The sequence below is a fragment of the Zonotrichia leucophrys genome, chromosome 2, assembly GCF_028769735.1.
Source record: "Zonotrichia leucophrys gambelii isolate GWCS_2022_RI chromosome 2, RI_Zleu_2.0, whole genome shotgun sequence".
Classification (NCBI taxonomy): Eukaryota; Metazoa; Chordata; class Aves; order Passeriformes; family Passerellidae; genus Zonotrichia; species Zonotrichia leucophrys.
Window position 1 is genome coordinate 109,618,946 of NC_088171.1, and position 17,683 is coordinate 109,636,628.

The 17,683-nt window shown below is 41.2% G+C and overlaps 1 protein-coding gene across 1 annotated transcript in view; it reads right to left on the reverse strand.

Annotated features, from left to right (window-relative positions):
• Positions 1–16,407, reverse strand: part of B4GALT6 (beta-1,4-galactosyltransferase 6) — a 30,399-nt gene extending 13,992 nt beyond the window's left edge. Inside the window, exons 1-3 of the mRNA XM_064706025.1 lie at positions 15,765–16,407; positions 481–597; positions 11–124 (exon numbers count right to left, since the gene is read on the reverse strand). Coding sequence (XP_064562095.1) covers positions 11–124; positions 481–597; positions 15,765–15,879 — 346 coding nt within the window. The 5' untranslated portion in view covers positions 15,880–16,407. The remainder of the gene's footprint in view (positions 1–10; positions 125–480; positions 598–15,764) is intronic.
• Between the last annotated feature and the right edge of the window lie 1,276 nt (positions 16,408–17,683).

Consider the following 17,683-nt stretch of genomic DNA (forward strand, 5'->3'; position numbering starts at 1 on the left):
TAAAACTTACTCATGTAAGGCAGTTTCTCTGGACAAGGCTGATAAGGAGAGTAGGTGAAGTTCTCTGGAAGATACATTGTTGTTTGAGCAACACAGTCACTAGAATTGCTTCCTTCAGGATAATCTTAAAAAGAAGAATTGATTTCTGTAAAAAACTATGTTACCCACTGAAATTGTAACTCATCATCATGCAGGTGAGAGCATTAATTTTTAGCTAACAAATTCCTAGCAGCATGATTTTAAAAACATTTTATTACTCTAGAGGAATAATAATTAAGTACAAGTATCTTTCTTATAGCTAATAGAAATATTTCCCACTGAAGTGAACTGATAAATAGTAACTATTTGACCTTGACTCCAATTTCAGAGAAGTAGGATTTGGGTCTAAGTTTTCATAATCGAGCTATGTCATTAATGATTGGCTTTTTTTAAAAATTGAAAAAAGAGGTCTTTTAAAAAATACATTAAAAATATTCTTACCTGTGCCATTCAGTGTAGTATTTTTGTTAGTGTACAGTCTTATCATGTGTCCTATTGTTTTTACATTTTCTCTCAACATTATACCACGAGCTTGCACCATAAAGAGATATGTGTTTGCTGATAAAACAAAAAAGCAATTTTGAATTTGTATTAAAACATTGTATTTCCAAATTATTCTAACATACATCTACAATGTGTTCAACATTTTTTACTGCGTCTGAATCCATGGTCAGTGAACAATAATTTTTTGAGATTAAGGTCCACAGAGTGAAAACTAACAACAACAATAGAAAAGAATGGCTCTATTCAAACCCAAAAACTACAGATTATCAATACACATTTTATATGATACTTTCATTTCTCTTTAACTAACACAAAACTGAGAGTGACAAGAAAATTTAATTTACCAATAAAACATTTTCATATGTAGATACACATCTCATATATAGATCTACAAAAAATAATTTAAATATAGGACAAAAAAAGTCTAGAAAATCTTTTAGACCCATATAATGGTTCCTTTTTTACTCACTAGTTAACACAACTTCCAGTCAAAATGTACTGTTTATTCATTCATTCCAAACAGCTGCTTTGTTATACAACTATTACAAATCTCTGCCAATCTCAAAGTATTAATGTTTTATAATTATACATGAAATATTTATTATAGGCATCAAGAGTGAGTAAATCAACATTCTGAGTAATTAAGTGACTCAGTAACAACAACAGCATGAAATATTCCTCTGTCTCAATCTTGCACCCAAAGTCCCAAATACGATCTCAAGACATTTCTTTGTATTCAACAGAAGTTAGTAAGGTAGAAATGAAGCTGCATTTATATTTGAGTGAGCAAATGCCTACCCAAGACTCAAAGAGCTAAAGAAATATTGCAAAGGGAAGGACTAATGGTCAAAGGGATCATCTGTTACTTCACCTACATTGAGCACCCAGTTCTCTGGGGAACATTTGGCTCCCTGTAACTAGCAACCACCCCAACAACAAAAAAATGCTCTGCATCTTTGAGGGCAAGAACCAAACATACCAGGGATGAAAAATAAGTAAAGAGATTAAAGAAAAGTTAGAGAACTATCTCAGGAACTCCATCAGATGGCCCAGCACCAGTGGCATGACACAAGTAACTCCAGATCAACCAGCAACTTCTTATAGCCTGACACAGAGAGACCAGAGTTACAGAGAGCTGTGTATGAGGGACTGGGGGCATTTCCAGAGGAAAACACAGTGATTAATTCCACCACATTAGCAAACAATACTACCAACACCCACAGAGATAAAAAAACAGCTTAATCTTTCAAGGAATTGTATTTCAGAGTCCTACAATAATGTTTTAATTTTTAAATGAATGAATGGGGAGGGCTGTCCTGGCTTTCAAAGAACTCCTTGTTAAAACAAGGAATATTGACAACTAAAAAAAGGTTCTGAACATGCGAGGTGCCATGAATGGCATGTAATTCTCAAACCCTTGGCCAGCATGACTAACTGCATGTGTTAACAAGAGTTTACATGAGTGTAAACATGTTTACAGCTGCTACAATCCTGAAGTTGTCTCAACACTTTCTGGCCACCCAAACAGAAGCAAAATAAAACAAAAAAGCTACATCCTTAGCCTGACAACAGGTAGGAAATCCCAGAAGAACGATTCTTACCAGGATTCAAGACAACAGATAACATTCAGATTTCTTTTCACAAAAATTACAAAAAACTTCTCAAAATTTTAACCCAATTCATGGAAAGTACCACACTGTGGTTCCAATTGTTTCATTCCATTTGTAGTTTTCCATTCAGATACTGGGATTTTTGGGGTGTCTCTACAAAGCATTTCAAGGAATCTGTACAATTCATTAATTCATATATGAAGTTACCTACTCAAGAAACCTCCTCCTTTTGGAATCAAAATAATGGCATTTTGATCTGTTCCTCCAAGAACAATTATTTACCTTCAAACAAATAATTTCAAAATTCAAGGTTTTTTCCTGAAAGTAAAATCATGTATATATTTGCCTTTCAAATAGGACCAAAAATTCTTAAATAACAAGAAATTTCTTTCTTCAAACTTTAATATATTTTAAATTGGTATCATCTTTTCCCCCAAATAAGTTTTTTTTTCCCATAGGTACAGCTCTTCTCTTCAATATCTTCCTATTCCAACACTAAAATAAAGTGGGTTTTTTAATATAAATCCGTTAGTAAATACTGATTTCAGAGCTAATCTCTGGAAGATTGTGTGCTTTATTCTTCTTTTTAATGTGATACCAAAAGCTAAAGTCACTTGAATTTTTAACTCTGCAGAAGGTTTATAGAGCTTTCAGCGGGTTTATAGAAGGATAATTCACATAAACCAGGTGTGGTAGGTTGATGTGGCTAACACCTAAGTCCCCACTAAGTTGCTTGCTCCCTCCTCTGGAATTAAATGGAGGAAACAATAAATATGGGCAAAAGTCTTAGGAACCTGATATAGTAAAGAATGGAGAGTAAGAACTTTCAAACAAGTCCACAAAAAAAAACAAGAGGCCATATAAATGTTCTCAATTTTTACGGGAAATGTTATTGCAGTTAATATAGACATAAACCTTGGAAAAACAAGATTTCCTGCAAAAGCACCTACATCTTCCCTTTAGTGAAATACTTACCCCTTGACACAGAGGAGAAAATTTGAACAAACACACAAGACCTTTGTGAAAGTTAGAAAAGGCTTTTGTCTCAAAATAGACATCATGAAAAGACAATTGAAAAAACCCAACCAAGTAAAGCCTGCTGCCACCTTGGCTTAAGTATGCAAGAGCTGCTCTTGCTGCCAGGAAGATCCAACCTTGCCATGTTTTTATCAAGTAATTCTTGTAGTCTACCTCCTCTTTCTTCCTGAGCTGCTTGTCAACTCACTATCCAACTTTACACAAATACAACAGGAATTCATCAGGAATGAAACATTGTCCTTTCTGGGCTGGTTTTTTTCCCCACTACCTGTCTCTCCAGCACAATCACAATTACAAGGAGTTCAGATCTCCTCAGTTCATTCCACCATCATTCAGCAGCTGCTTAGGCAGCAGCAGATGCTTGAGCAGCCAATTAATTACATCAGAAGCTAAAACATCAGGCAAAAATCAAATATATTAATTTAGTCCTAAAAAGAAATCTCATCTGCTGGTACAGGTTTGTTGGCAAAGAGCTGTGACAAAGAGTGCAGTTCAAGTGTCACACCAGCCAGCAGCAACAGCAACAAAGTATTCAAGCCCCAGAGGCCAAAACAGCAACAGAGAAAAGCAGCTTTTCTTCCAGTGGGGTGGGGGATGACTGACAGCAGAAGGCAGCCAGATAAAACTCCAAAAGGTTCCTGGTGTGCCCTGATGGAAACTTCCTGCCACAAGCACCGGAGTCAGTGAGGGGAAGTGATCTGCAGAACCTCATACTTACCAAGAAGGAGGGATTCACTGGGGACATGAAGATCAAAGGCAGCCTTGGCTGCAGAGATCATGAGATGGTGGAGTTCAGGATCCATGGGGCAGGAAGAAGCAAAAGAAAGATCACAACCCTGGACTTCAAGAGAGCAGACTTTGGCCTCTTCAATTATCTGAGTGGTGGAGTCCCATGGGATAAAGCCCTCAAGTGAAGATAGGGGCAAGAAAGCTGGGTAATATTCAGGGATATTCCTTCAAGCTTACAAGAGATCCATGTCAACAGAGGTAAAATGACAGGAGGCCTGCATGGATGAACAAGGACCTCCTGTGAAAAAACCCAAACAGAAAAATAATTCAGTGGGAAGAAGCAATCACAGGGAATGCAGGAGGGAATACAGAAAAAATACTTGATCATCCAGGGATGCATTTAGGAAAGCTAAAGCCCAGATGGAACTGAGTCTGGCCAGGGATGTCAGAAACAGCAAGAAGCATTTCCATAAGTACAAAGGTGATAAGAAGAAAATTCAGTGAATACATTGCTAGGTGAGAAAGACACACGGATAAGTCTGCAATACTCAATGTCATCTTTTCTCAATTTTTATTAACAATACCAGTCTTCAGAAAGGGCAACTCCCTGAGACCAGTGTGGAGCAAGGAAGTTGTACTCTTGCCCTTGGTGGAAGAATTAAGCAAACAGGACACAGGTTAAGTTCGTGGGCCCTTATAGGGTGTACCAAGTGCTCAGGGAGATGGCAGATGTCATTGCACAGCCACTGCTGACCATCTTTGATTGATCATGATGAGTGGAAGAAGTGCCTGAGGGCTAGAGGAAAGCAAATGTCATTCCTATCTTCAAGAAGGAAGACCCAGAGAAGTACAGGCTGATCAGCCTCAGCTTGATCCCAGGGAAGGTGATGGAGCAGCTAATCCTGGAAACCATTCTTAAAGTACGTAAATGACAAGAAAATCATCAGAAATGGACAACCAACTGGGAACCTTCTCTGATGAAAGATAAGGAAAGAGCAGGGGGCATTGTCTACCAGGACTTCACTAAGCCTTTCACACTGTATCCCATAAGACTCTCATAGACAAACTGCTGATGTACAGGCTGGCTAAGCAAACGGTGAGCTGGATCAAAAGCTGACTGACCAAGCCCAAAGGGTGAGGTCAGTGACCAGTGATGTAGCCCAGGGGTCAATACCGGTTCATTCCTGTTTAACACCTTCATTAATAATCTGAATGACAGGCAGAACAGAACCTCACAAAGTTTATTTAAGACACAAAAGTGGGGTAAGTAGCTGGTATGCCAAAGGGCCATGCTGCCATCCAGAGGTACCTCAGCAGGCTGGAGAAATGTGCTGACATGGACTTCACGCAGTTCACAAGGAACAGTGCAAATTTCTGCATCTGGGGAAGAACAACCCCAGATACCAAAGTATGCTTAGAGGCATCCAACTGGAAAGCAGCTTGACAGAAGAGGTTTTGGAGTCCTGGTGGACATCAAGTGGAACACGAGCCAGCAATGCGCTGCAAAGAAGGCCTACAGCATCCTGGGATGCATTAGAAAAAATGCTGCTAGCAGGTCAAGGTGATTATTCACAGCCTTCACTCAGCACTGTTCAAGCCACACGTGTTGTGGTGTCCAGTTCTGAGCTCCACAGTAGAATAGAGAAGAACGTAGACATTCTGGAGAGTATCCAACAACAGGCCATGAAGAAGACAAAGGGACTGAAGCATCGCTTCTATCAGGAAAGGCTGAGAGAGCAGGAATTGTTGATCCCCAAAGAGAAAGTTTAGGGGTCACATTAATGTGTACAAAGAGCAGGTGTATGTGTACACAATGTCTGTGAAGGGAAGGTGCAAAAAGAGACAGAGCCAGCCACTTTTTAGTGGTGCTCAGGGACAGAACCAGAGGCAGTGGGCACAAACTGAAACACAGGATGTTCCACCTGAACACCAGGAAACACTTCTATACTGTGAGTGGGACAGAGCACTGGCACAAATTGCTCACAGTGGTTGTGGAGAATATCCTCAGAAATCCTAAAGCCTTCTGGACAAGGGCCTGAGCAATTGGTTCCAAGTGGTACTTCTTCAGTAGGGAGGTTGGACTAGATAATTCAGAGATCCCTTCCAACCTCAACTAATCTGTGATTTTCCACCTACTTTTGTCTTTCTGCATTTGTACCAACCATCGCTGTCACAGTGTCAGGCAAAGCACAAACCAGGAAGGCAAAATTTCACATGTAACCAAAGAAAACATCTAACAATGTAACACCTAGAAGCAATTTTATTCATATTCTTCTTATTTCACTGCACGTGGTTCATAGTAAGTAAGAAAGCGAATTTTTGGCTCCAGAAACATAGAATCCAGGTTGTCACACAGTTTACAGGTTAATCAGATGGAAAGTGCAGTGAGGAATATAAGACAACATACACACATAGTACACCTTGGAATCAATACTATACTCAGTGTTCCATCTCAAGCAACTGCAAGTGTCAGCTCAGAGCTCATAACTAATTCACATGAAGTTTTCCTATCAATTGGTCCAGATCTGCATCAGCAATCATGAACACACAGCCCCATGTCAATAATCAAAAGTCCTAGTTTGAGGGCATTATTTAAAAATCATTCTAATAACACACATTACAGCATTAAAGGGATCATCCTGTATTTCAGAGGACATATTAAAAGTATCAGATGAATAATTTTTTCTCTCAAATTTTTATAGCTCACTAGTTATTAATAGTTTTATCTGCTAGACTGTTGGGGAGGGCAATGCATTAATTTTAAAAGTATAAAAAAATGTAAAAATGGCTCAATGTTTTATATCAGGTGGCTTTTTGTTATTTAGGTATTCACTTGAAGACTATTTACCCCTTTTTTTAAAGAAAATTCTATTATTCACAGACCACTCTCCATTAGGGAATCAAGCTCCTTCCAAGCAGTACACCAAAAAATCAAAGCACTTCTCACAATACTGCATTTAGTTTATCATCCCACAATTTCACAGGAAAAGCACAAGACTCATGTTTATATAGAAACTTAGTAAGTTATCATGCTGTACTCATACACCAAAGCAAATCCAAAAAAATATGCCATGCACTTCGAAGCAACCAATGTAGTAAAATATACAACAGGACAAGTGAGTTTGAAAGTGAGTCAATGACTGACATTCTGAACAGGACTAGGAAGCTAGAAATGTGATGACTTTAAAAACATAGAAGAGTATTAATTATTACAAAAAATTTTTTTAAATACCAAACAAAAATGGACAATCTTGGAGGCCACAAATTTGATTTTCAAATGCAGCTTTCAATCTACCAAAGCAAAACCAGAAAACCAAGGCCAAACAAACCCAACCACATTGGGAAAAGCACTATGTCAAGAATATTTTCAAAGCAATTAACAAAAAGTTAGCATGCCCCTTTAAAAAAAAAAATATCTATCATCAGAGCAGTTATAGCAACATTATTTACTGATCTTTCCAGGAAAAAAAAAAATGCTGAAAAACTCAGATAGGAAATATTTCATAGAGAACCCGTGGATTCTGCAAGACCCAAATATAGTAAACGTGGCTTTACAGGCAATAGGTCTTGACAAATGACCATATCACCATTGCCCTTAAAGTTACTCATCTGCTAGTCAACACCTGTTTTCATGGGACTTCTGAAAAGCAAATTCAACATATTACATAAAAATTGGTATGGATTCAAACAGGTTAACAGAAAGGTCTCCAATAGTAATTGTAAATGGGGAATCATGTCATGGGAGCATTTCTAGAACAAGTCCCACAAGGGTCTCTTCTTATTTCAAGGTTACGGGATATTGTTCTCAGCAATACTGGAGTTAGAAATACTCTATTGGCAGAGTTCACACATGGCAAATTAACATAGAAGTGTTAAAGATCAAATTCCATGATTAATCTAAATAAACAGTAAATAGATTGCTGAGATTGCTTCTAGAATATCACAGCTACAATTCCAGGAGCTAGAATATTCTCTGCAGTATAATGACTTTAGTCTGTGAAACTGATTCATTAAACAATTTAGCTGTGAAGGACAATATCCCAAGTAATGTAAGACTGCTGTAAACTGGTTCCTATTCAAAAATGGAAATCTACAAGAAACATCAGTAAATACTATTGCAAGTGTCCAGCTTCCTTAGCACTGTGCTTATTTTTACATGTTTGTTGTTAATCAGAAGTTGTTTTTAAAACAGATACAATGGCATGAAAAGAAAAAAACTTTGTGCCTTGAAATATATTTTTACCTGATTTGTTTTTCAATATTCAATAGCAGTTTTGCACTATTTGTAACACAATAATAAATCCAATCTTATGTCACAGAGATAGTGAGACTGCATTTGAGTCTGTATATGTATACCTCCTTATAAGAAAAATCTTAGAAAGACATAAATCACCTCCATCTGTTGAAAAAAAAAAACCCAAAAGCTACCAGTGTTTCTGGTGGCTAACAGTGATCTTTCAAATGGTGCAGATGACAAATCTGTATCAGCTGCAAAAGAGAAGCTCCAAATTGTTTTTTTAATACTTCAGACAACCTCTGTATATTCTCTGCAACAGTGGATATGTCAAATGGATGAATCCTCTGACTGCAAGCCTGAGGAATTGGATAAATATCAGTTCACTGTTTATTGGGAGACAGCAAATGAGGGGATCTCCATTTACAGTGAAAAAATTGAATCAAAATTTCTTTCCCTAACAGTTGTTTTAAGCATAATAAGGATATAATGTTCAATAAAATTTCTAACACGTTTGATACTATTCTATCCTCTCAGGCTATTAGTTGATTATACAGTAAGCTGTAGAATAATTCAATAAATGCACAATGAACTGAAGGTAAAGAAGGACAAGCACAAATCTAAGAAAGTGAACTGACCATTGGCAATACCTTGCAAAAAAGCATCTTTTGTATTTTAAAGTCCGTACCCAATTTCTGCACTGTGCTCACAAGAATCTAGCACTGGATCCCACACAGAGCATAATTATTTCATGTGCTCCCCATAATGCGATTGCATAATTTGAATACAAAAGATTACCTAAGAGTAAGAGCTATAGAAAAGCAAGTAAAAATAGTCACTTTTAGAAATAGTCTTATTAATCAAAAGCCAGTAGATAAGCTATCTTTCACCACAGACAGATGTGGAAATGGTTAAAGCTTTGGCCCTGTCAGTAAGGCATCACAATTCAGATGTCCCCCATAAATGTCCCCAGGGTATACAATCTCTCCTCCTCAACCCATGAGAAGAATGCATTCAAATAACTGGCTGGCTAAAGTGAAAACTCATTTCACGTGATGTCTCATAATTACTTTGTCCTTGTGCAGTTAGCTGCACACCGTAAGTACCTGGGTTTTTTCTGTTTTCTGACTAAGAACCATATCACAAAATGAATACTGATTGAAATCTTACACAGGAAAGTTCTCTGACAAATAACAAGTAATACCTAAGTGCTTAAGGAAAACTATCAGATAAAAATGCAGAACAACTGATTCAGAAATAAATATGTATGTTTAGTCAAAGTTAATCTGTTGGTAAAAGTGAAAGACAGTCATGAATGACAGAGCTACAATAATTTATTCTGAATTAAGTGCTAGGAATGACTGTGCTGGGCCAACATAATGGAAAAGTCTTTGCACCTCCCAGACCAAGGCAGAAAATGTACCCATGACACTCCCCGAGTTCAGGGGGTTCAAGGAGCTCAAGCACTTAGTCAGAATGCTGAGGAACATTTGATCACTGGAAATCAGAGATCAAGCAGAGTGTTTAAACCTCCATTTCCCCTCTGCAAAGATAAAAAAAGTCCCTATTAATCAGAAAGTAAACTACAATTTCAGAGGTAAAGGATTTGATGATAATTCGTCAAAGTGACATGAAATACTGCAATGCAAGCAAGAAGAAGACCTCTGTAGATAATGAAACTACTCCTGCTCCAAATGAAGCCTTTAATAACAGGTGAACTTTAACAATGGAATATAGCTGAAAATAGCTCCCAAGCAACAACCAGCTCTGTAGTACAGGCATTTCCCTGAAGAAATTATGAAACAATGGGACAGACAAGTTTCATTTACTCAAGAAACTTGTAAGAGACCCATGAGAATAATTCCCTAGAAAGAAATAAAAGAAGGCAATAACAGGGAAAGAAAAACACTAACATGAACATCTACCACACCCTGCAAAACTCATCAGCCTTTTATCAGATACTTCCACACAGCATGAGAAACAAGCAAGTTGTATTAGTTCTATTTCAGTGCAGCAAACCTATACACAGGCTCTATTACAAAACCCTCAGCCACCTATCATTGTGGCAAGCACAGTCAAGAGTATCCTGCCCTGCACTGGCAACAGTATAACCAGCACATTCAATAGGAGCAACTGTTGTCTCTTCAGCTCCTAAAATCATTTGTCCAGTTTGGGCATCCCAGTAAGAACCAAACATTAATACCAGAACAAGCCCAGAGGAAACCTTCCAAAATCGAGCATATTATGTACAAGCAGAAACTAAAATAAATGGGTTTGCTCAGTCTGAAATAAATGGCTAAGAGGAGGGTGCATTTTTTTTTTTTGCTGTCTTCAGAAATACAGTGTTCTTGTAAAGAGAAGACTAAACTGAACACTTGAAAGTAGTCAGTCAAAAGACACAAGGCAATGAACATAAGGTGGGCTATTACAATTACATATTACAATTTTGTCACAGTTGTCTGACCCTGGAACAGGTTTCTGAGAGAGACAACAAAATCTTCATCCCCGGATTTATTCCAAAACTCAAGTGGACACGACTGAGAAATGTGATCCAGTAGGATCTGCTTTCAGCAGGAGGTTGGATCAGGTGACTTCCAGGTGCCCCTGCCAATCTACATTATTCTGTAATCAAACAGCAAGTCTTTAGAAATGCCACAACTGCCACAGATGCCAGTAACAAAGAATACCAGCACAAAGACTGTGCCCATATTTATGGGCTCAGCACCTGAAAGCCATGATAAGCATTTATCTTGCTGATAGCATTTTCAGGACTCTTTTCTCTATTTCTGCACAAGTTCAAAAAAGAGTGATATCATTCTTCCTATTAGGAAAACTAGTAACAGAACAGGAAATAGATTTATATAAAATTGTGAGCTAAAACCAATAGACATTATTCCAAGTTCCATGCAAACTGCCTTTTGGTTAGGACTAACAAAAAAGTAGCAATATTTTAATGAAAGAAGCAGAAGACCACAAGAGAGAAAACATGAGCAGTTTTTTCCTCTTCAAACTCATTTCACCCTTCAGGATTCTTAGTTACTGATGTCAAAGCAGACTGCATCTTCTTTGATCACTGCACTGTTTCATAACCAGTTCTTACTTGAACTGCAGAGGTCATTATGTCCAAGGTAGACAAGCTAGAATCTCAGAATATGCTGAGTTGGAAAGGACACATCAGGACCATGGAGTGCAACTACTGACCCTGCAGAGGACACTCCAAGAACGTCACCATGTGCCTGAGAATGTTGTCCAAGCACTTCTTGAACTCTGTCAGGCCTTATGCTGTGACCTCTTCCCTGGAGAGCCTGTTTCAGTACTCAAGCACTCTCTGGCTGAAGAACTAGACTGCAATCGACTACAATATGGAGAGCTCTAAGAGACTCTTCCTCCCAATCTGGCAAAGGTTCTCTGCTGCAACAAGACAGAAAGGGATAACCCAGGGATGAATAAGAGATCATTTTCTGAGATCTGTCCAATGTAATTTCAGTTTTAATGCTGATGGCAAATGGGAAAAACAGGAAAAAAAGAATTGTCTCTTGTAGTACTCAGAGTGGTTTGGCAGTGAAATTAGACCAGCAAATGCTCTCCCTTGGTCACCATTGCCTTGTTAATTTGTCTTATTCTCCTAATCTTTGGATCCTTTCCACGATGTAAACTCAAATCTACAAATTGGTTCTGGATGGCTGTCAGGACCAGACATAAATTGAGTCCCTTTTATTACTAGTTTTATCTATAACACTGAAAAAATCCCCATGTTGGTGCCAAATATTCCTGCTTTTATCTAGCTTCTTCAGCCTCTAACTAATACACGAATATTTGCAACTTTCAATGAAGTTGCAGAATCACAGACTATTAATTCAAGATCAGAAATTTCAGTTTCTGCTTTTACCAGAGGAGCACAAAATGAACTAGTCACAAAAGTGGTCATTCTGGAGAAGCAGCACATCTTATCTCCTTTTATTAAATACTTGAGACTATCTCACAGAAGTGTCATTAAACATTTAAATGAAATTATTAAATTTTAAGCATTTTAAATGTTTTTGACCATATTAACTTGCCATCCTATCTATTGAGGTTTTCCTCTGAAACATCCACTGAATTAAACAAGAAAAATTAAAATTAGAAAATTAGTCTTCTCTAATCAATAGTTAGAAATCATTCTGCTGTCGTGTTTCAGCTCCTCTGGTTATCAAAAGACTACCAGGGTGCTGAGGTAGGGTTGCAATCACCTCTACCTCATCCAATCATCTGTGCTTACAGTAAAGGGAAAAGCAGGCACATGAACGATCCCAACAGAGTGTATGAATTCTTCTGAACCATTTAAACCATATTTTAATTAATTGCAGTACTATATGTCTTCATCTCAAAACACAGAACCACATCTGAAAACATGAAAATGTGGTTTTCTTCCCCTTGTATTCTGAAGTACACGGAATAATAAAAGCTTCTGTTTCTCAAAGAACTAACATTCTGAGGGGTCTCTTCAAAAACAGAACAGTGATATTATTGCAATATCTGGAATTATGGTGCAAATGAAAACTTTTAAACATTAGACAAATAATTAAATACCTTAATATAAGTAATTCCAACTTCTTTCTTCTAAACAAATTGTCAATACTTCAAGTTGCTCTAAACTCCATTTGTTACAAAATTTGCAGTTTTGTCCAAAAAAATGCAGTAACTCTATTTTCTAAATAGTTTGAAGGACAGAGGGACTGTGACAGTGACCTCTTTGAGAATTCTTCCAGTGCTAAGGGCTTACATGTACAGATGTCTTTTCCCTTTGATAAGCCATTAATTGCTTACTAAGGGGGACTCCCACTCCATTAGCCCATAAGAATTCAAAGTTTCAATCAACTTTGACATGTCACAAAATCATTCTGCTGCAGAACTTGTGTATTTTTCTTCTCCCACCTTCCAGTACACTGCTGCTCCATAAAACATTTGGGAGTCCAACTTCTCCCTCTCTTTTCAGTTCCTCTGACTACCACAAAGAGAAGCCAGCCACGGAGCAGCTCCAGTTTCCTACAACACAATTAGTATTTTCTTGGTCTCTGACACTGTGCCTTGTATCTTTTTGAGGAAGAAAATGTTCTGGTGAACTAAAATATCTTCAGTAAAACACATCTTTACACATAAATTACAACAGATCCCAACCATTTATGACTTAGATGCAGAACATTTTTAATGAAAAGCTGCTAACAGGTAGGGTGGCTGAGCTTCAATCAGCAACCTTTAGCCTTCCTTCTCTCCACACACAGAATCAGCCTTGACTTAGATGTATCTACTTCATTACACACAGTAAAAAGGTGCAAGTACAGTGAAATATTCTATTCTACCACAAGAAGCAAATGCCATGAGCATAAGATTATTAGATGAATCATCTGCCTGTAAACTTGGGTGCTCCTAAGTGTTTTGAGAATCTTCTGTTCTTACAACTTATATTTTCACTATACTGCCAGGAAGCTTGTTAGTTTTTATAGTATCTGACCCTCTTTCTCTCCATTCCACACAGTAACATTTTAAGGAGCAATTCCTGGGAAATCAGCATTACATCTGCAGGCTGATAGGCTGAGATGTAAAACTTTCCTACTGCCCTTCACCATTTTCTCTATTCTCTTTCCCAAGATCCTTCAGACCAGCAGAGGACAGCAGCATTTCAAGATGGACCTAAGAAGTGCCAGGGACAAGGAATAAGTTCATTGTTGCCTGGTTTTGACTTAATCTGGATGAGTTCACACTACAGTTAGGGCAGCACAGCATTGTTCAGTGGCTGGAAAGAGCTGTAATTTCACAAACTCATGTAACTACCCAAGATTTTTGTTAAACCACATCTTGAAAAGGCCAACTACAGTATCTGTGTCTGAGACAACAAGAGAGACTAGTTTAAGTATTATTCTTTTTTCCCTTAGACCAGATCTAATTAACCTACCCCAAGAACACTTTTCGTACATAGTGTTGATTTTGTTTCATTCCTGGTACAAAGGAAGCTGACAAGATATGTAATTCCCAATAGCTGAGCAGAAAGATGAAGTCCGAAATTTAAAGCCTCATCACTAAAGGCTCTGATTCTGAGCAAGGGACTGCATAAGCCTTGCTTTGTGAGACAAGATTCTTCCTAACAAAGTAGCCATTGGGAAGAAACATTTAAGTAACAAAGTAAAACTACAGCGGCATACATTATATTAGATGTTATAAGTTTTACTTACAAAGATGTACAAACTGCACTCAGCTACTTAAATCATGTATCAATTACTTGCAATTAAAGTCTACTTTATATATGTGTCCTGTATCAGCATTTCAAAGACCTAAGATGTCTAAGTGGACATCAGCATCCTTCTCACTTGGAAAAAAAACTACACCAGATCCCTTTCAGGAGGAAAACACTGACAGACAACAAAGTTCTGAACTCTAATCCTATAAATATGATATATTTTCTAATATTTTTTTGTATTTACTTGAACTAGAAAAATAATTGGCAAACTTGTAAATGTAGTAGGAAGTACGGAAGTAAAGGAAAACCATAGAATGATAGGTGAGCTATATAGAACTATTTAAGTATAGAAGCAACAACTGTACCTTGAAAGTGTTTACAAGTTAAATGGGAGATAGTGAACAAGAGGGAGCCAAACAACATAAAGACACAATCAACAGGAAACAATTCCTGAAGATTCAGTGATCACACCAGTGTGGACATTTTGTAGTAATGACTGCAGAGAGAAGTTTTAAGCACTAAGGATGAAGAGAGAGATGATTTGGCAAGTATTTAGGTAGCACCTGATAAGCAAGGAGATGTGCAGAAATATGTGGCAATGTTCCCTGGGGAAAAAAAGGAAAACATTCCCTAATCAAGGAACACACAACACAAGGAAATCCCACAGAGCACCATACAGGATACCACTGGCCTTAGCTCTGGGGTAATGCTAACCAGTTTTAAAAGGATCTTCCACTGAGAAAAAGCCTGTTGGTCTCCCAATAACAGCAGAAGAACGAACTAAGGAAACCAGCAAACAAACTTGAACAGTTGTTTTATGAACCCTTCTAAATCAGAGGGTTTGTCTCCCTCTGAAGTGATTCCTTCAGAAGCAGAAGAGTTACCAAACTGTAAAACCTGTGAAGAGAGAGATCCCTCTAACAGAAGTAAAAAAACAAATATTCAAACTGGTCCTTCATTTTTATTCACACGGGCTTTATTATTAATGCAGTTACTAACAATCTGAAAGATTAATACATTTAAGTGACTCCAGCAGTTTTGCAGTTCTTTACCAATTCATACCACTGTAACACGACGAAACGCTGAGCCGCTTCAGTGCCTCGCTTTGCCAGCCGGAGAAGCAAGGGCAGCATCCACCTACCTCGCGATGGCAGATGAACCTTCTAGAGCGTTTGAAAGCAGCAGAACAAAGATGCGGGATCCGCGCACGTTACCGCCGCCCCCGCCGGCAGCCCCGACCCTTCCCGGGCGGGCGGGATCGCGTTCCCACAGCCGAGCCGCCCCTGGCCCGGCGCCGCCCGTGCCCTCCCCGCCGCCGTGCCAGCCCGGGGGAGGCGGGCGCGCCCCCGGCCCCCGCCCGCAGCCCCGCTCCCCGCGGGGGCTGCTCCGGACTCACCGATCCCGGGGGCCACATAGATGAAGTAGAGGCAGGACGAGGAAAAGGAGAAGAAGAAGATGAAGGCGAGCATGGAGCGGTTGGAGACGCGCAGCACCTTCCGCAGCAGTGGCATCCTCCCGCCGCGCCGGCCGCCGGCCGCTCCGCTCAGTCCCGGCGAGCCGCGGCGGCGCTTCCGAGGGGGAGGCGGCCCGCTCCTCCCATGGATCGGGCGGCGAGAAGGTGACGAGGGGGCGAGGGGAGCTCCCGCCCTCCGTCCGTCCCCGGGAGCGGGGCAGGCAGGGGCAGCGCCGCGGCGTGCGGAGGAGGGCGGGCGGCGGCGCTTTGTGGCCGCTCCTGCTGTCTCCTCGCGGGCGGCCGCAGCGGCGATGCCCGCCCGCCTCCGCGCTGCGCCTCCGGGCGGGCTGAGCCGCCGCCAGAGGGAGGGGCCCCCTTAGCGCTGCCGCGGGGCTCGGGGAACGCTCCCGCCGCTGCTCACATGCCGCCGGGCGCCGCGGCCACCCGCGCTCCCGCCTGCAGTCCCCGTACTAGCGGCGGCGGCGGCCGCAGCAGCAGCAGCATCCCCGCTGCGGGCGAGCAGAGTCACCTCCGCGCTGCGCCCAGCCCAGCCCGGCCCGGCCCCACGGCTCCCGCGCCGCCCCGCACCGGGAGGAGCCGCCCCGCACCGGGAGGAGCCGCGCGGCCGCTGCGGCGGTTGTGGCGCGCGCGAGCCCCGGCGCGGCGGCGGCACTGCGGGACTGCAGCGGGCGGGCACGCGCCAGCCCCGCCTCCGCGGGCCAATGGGAGGCGAGGGAGAAGCGAGCCCGCGGCCGCCGATTGGCTGTTGCGCGCGCACCGTTGCTATCAGCGGGCTGAGTGAGGGGGGTGGGGCAGGGGGCCGTGAGGCGGCTCGGTCAGGACCCGCGTCGCGCCCCGCCCGCCCGGCATGTGTGCACAGCTTCTCCGTGTCCAGTCACCTCGGCCTTGTGCACAAGGGGCCGGGTTCCTGCCTGTCCGTGCCCGCTTTCGAGCGCTGGTGCCCGCCCTTCCCCTCCCTTCTTCAGGTGGCGCTGCAGCTGTACCGCGGGTGGATGTCGTTGTGCTTCCAGGTGTTTTAATGCAGAACAGTTGGAAACGGGAGTCAGGGCTGGCAGCTTCTCTCATATGAGAGGCTTCAGGAGCTGGGCCTGCTTAGTCTAGAGAAGAAATCTGAGAGGGAAACTCGTTAATGCTGCCAGATTCTTCCCAGGTGTGCCCGGCGACAGGACAAGGAGTAATGGCCATAAACTAAAACACAAGCGTCACCTCAACGTGTAAAACAGGAATAACCTCTTTACATTCAGGATGGCCATGCACTGGAGCAGGTGCCCAGGGATGTATGTCATGGAGGCTCCCTCTTCAGAGAGTCTTTTAAAACCCACCTGGATGCAGCCCTGTGTAACCTGCTCCAGGTGACTCTGGCTTGGAAGATGGTCCCTCCCAACAATAACAATTATGTGGTTCTGTCTTTCTGCCACCCGAGAGTTCTCCATAGAGCAGACTAGGGAGCATTGCCTGAAGATTTGGCTACACTTGTACTTTAGGATTTGCTGAATTTAAATGTGATGCTCTACACACTCCGTTACCAGTTCACTCCCAAGGCCATTGCTTTAAAAAGGTATTTTTCAAAAGTTGGCAGCAGAAGCTCCATATCGATTCTCTGCTCTTTCTTGCTTTGGCAATGAACTTGGCTGCTACAAGTTGCTGGGTGATAGGGTTAAGCCAATAATTGCTCTGTTTCTCTGGAGAGTGCTGTCATGGATAGATGTGTGCCAAGGGGTTGGCAGCAGGCCAGGTCCTGCCTGGGCACACTTGATGTGGCAGCAGAATCCATTTGCACAAGAATCCAGGTCTGTGTTGTTAGTGTGTGTGGAGTTTAGTCAGGCACAGGGCAAAAGAAT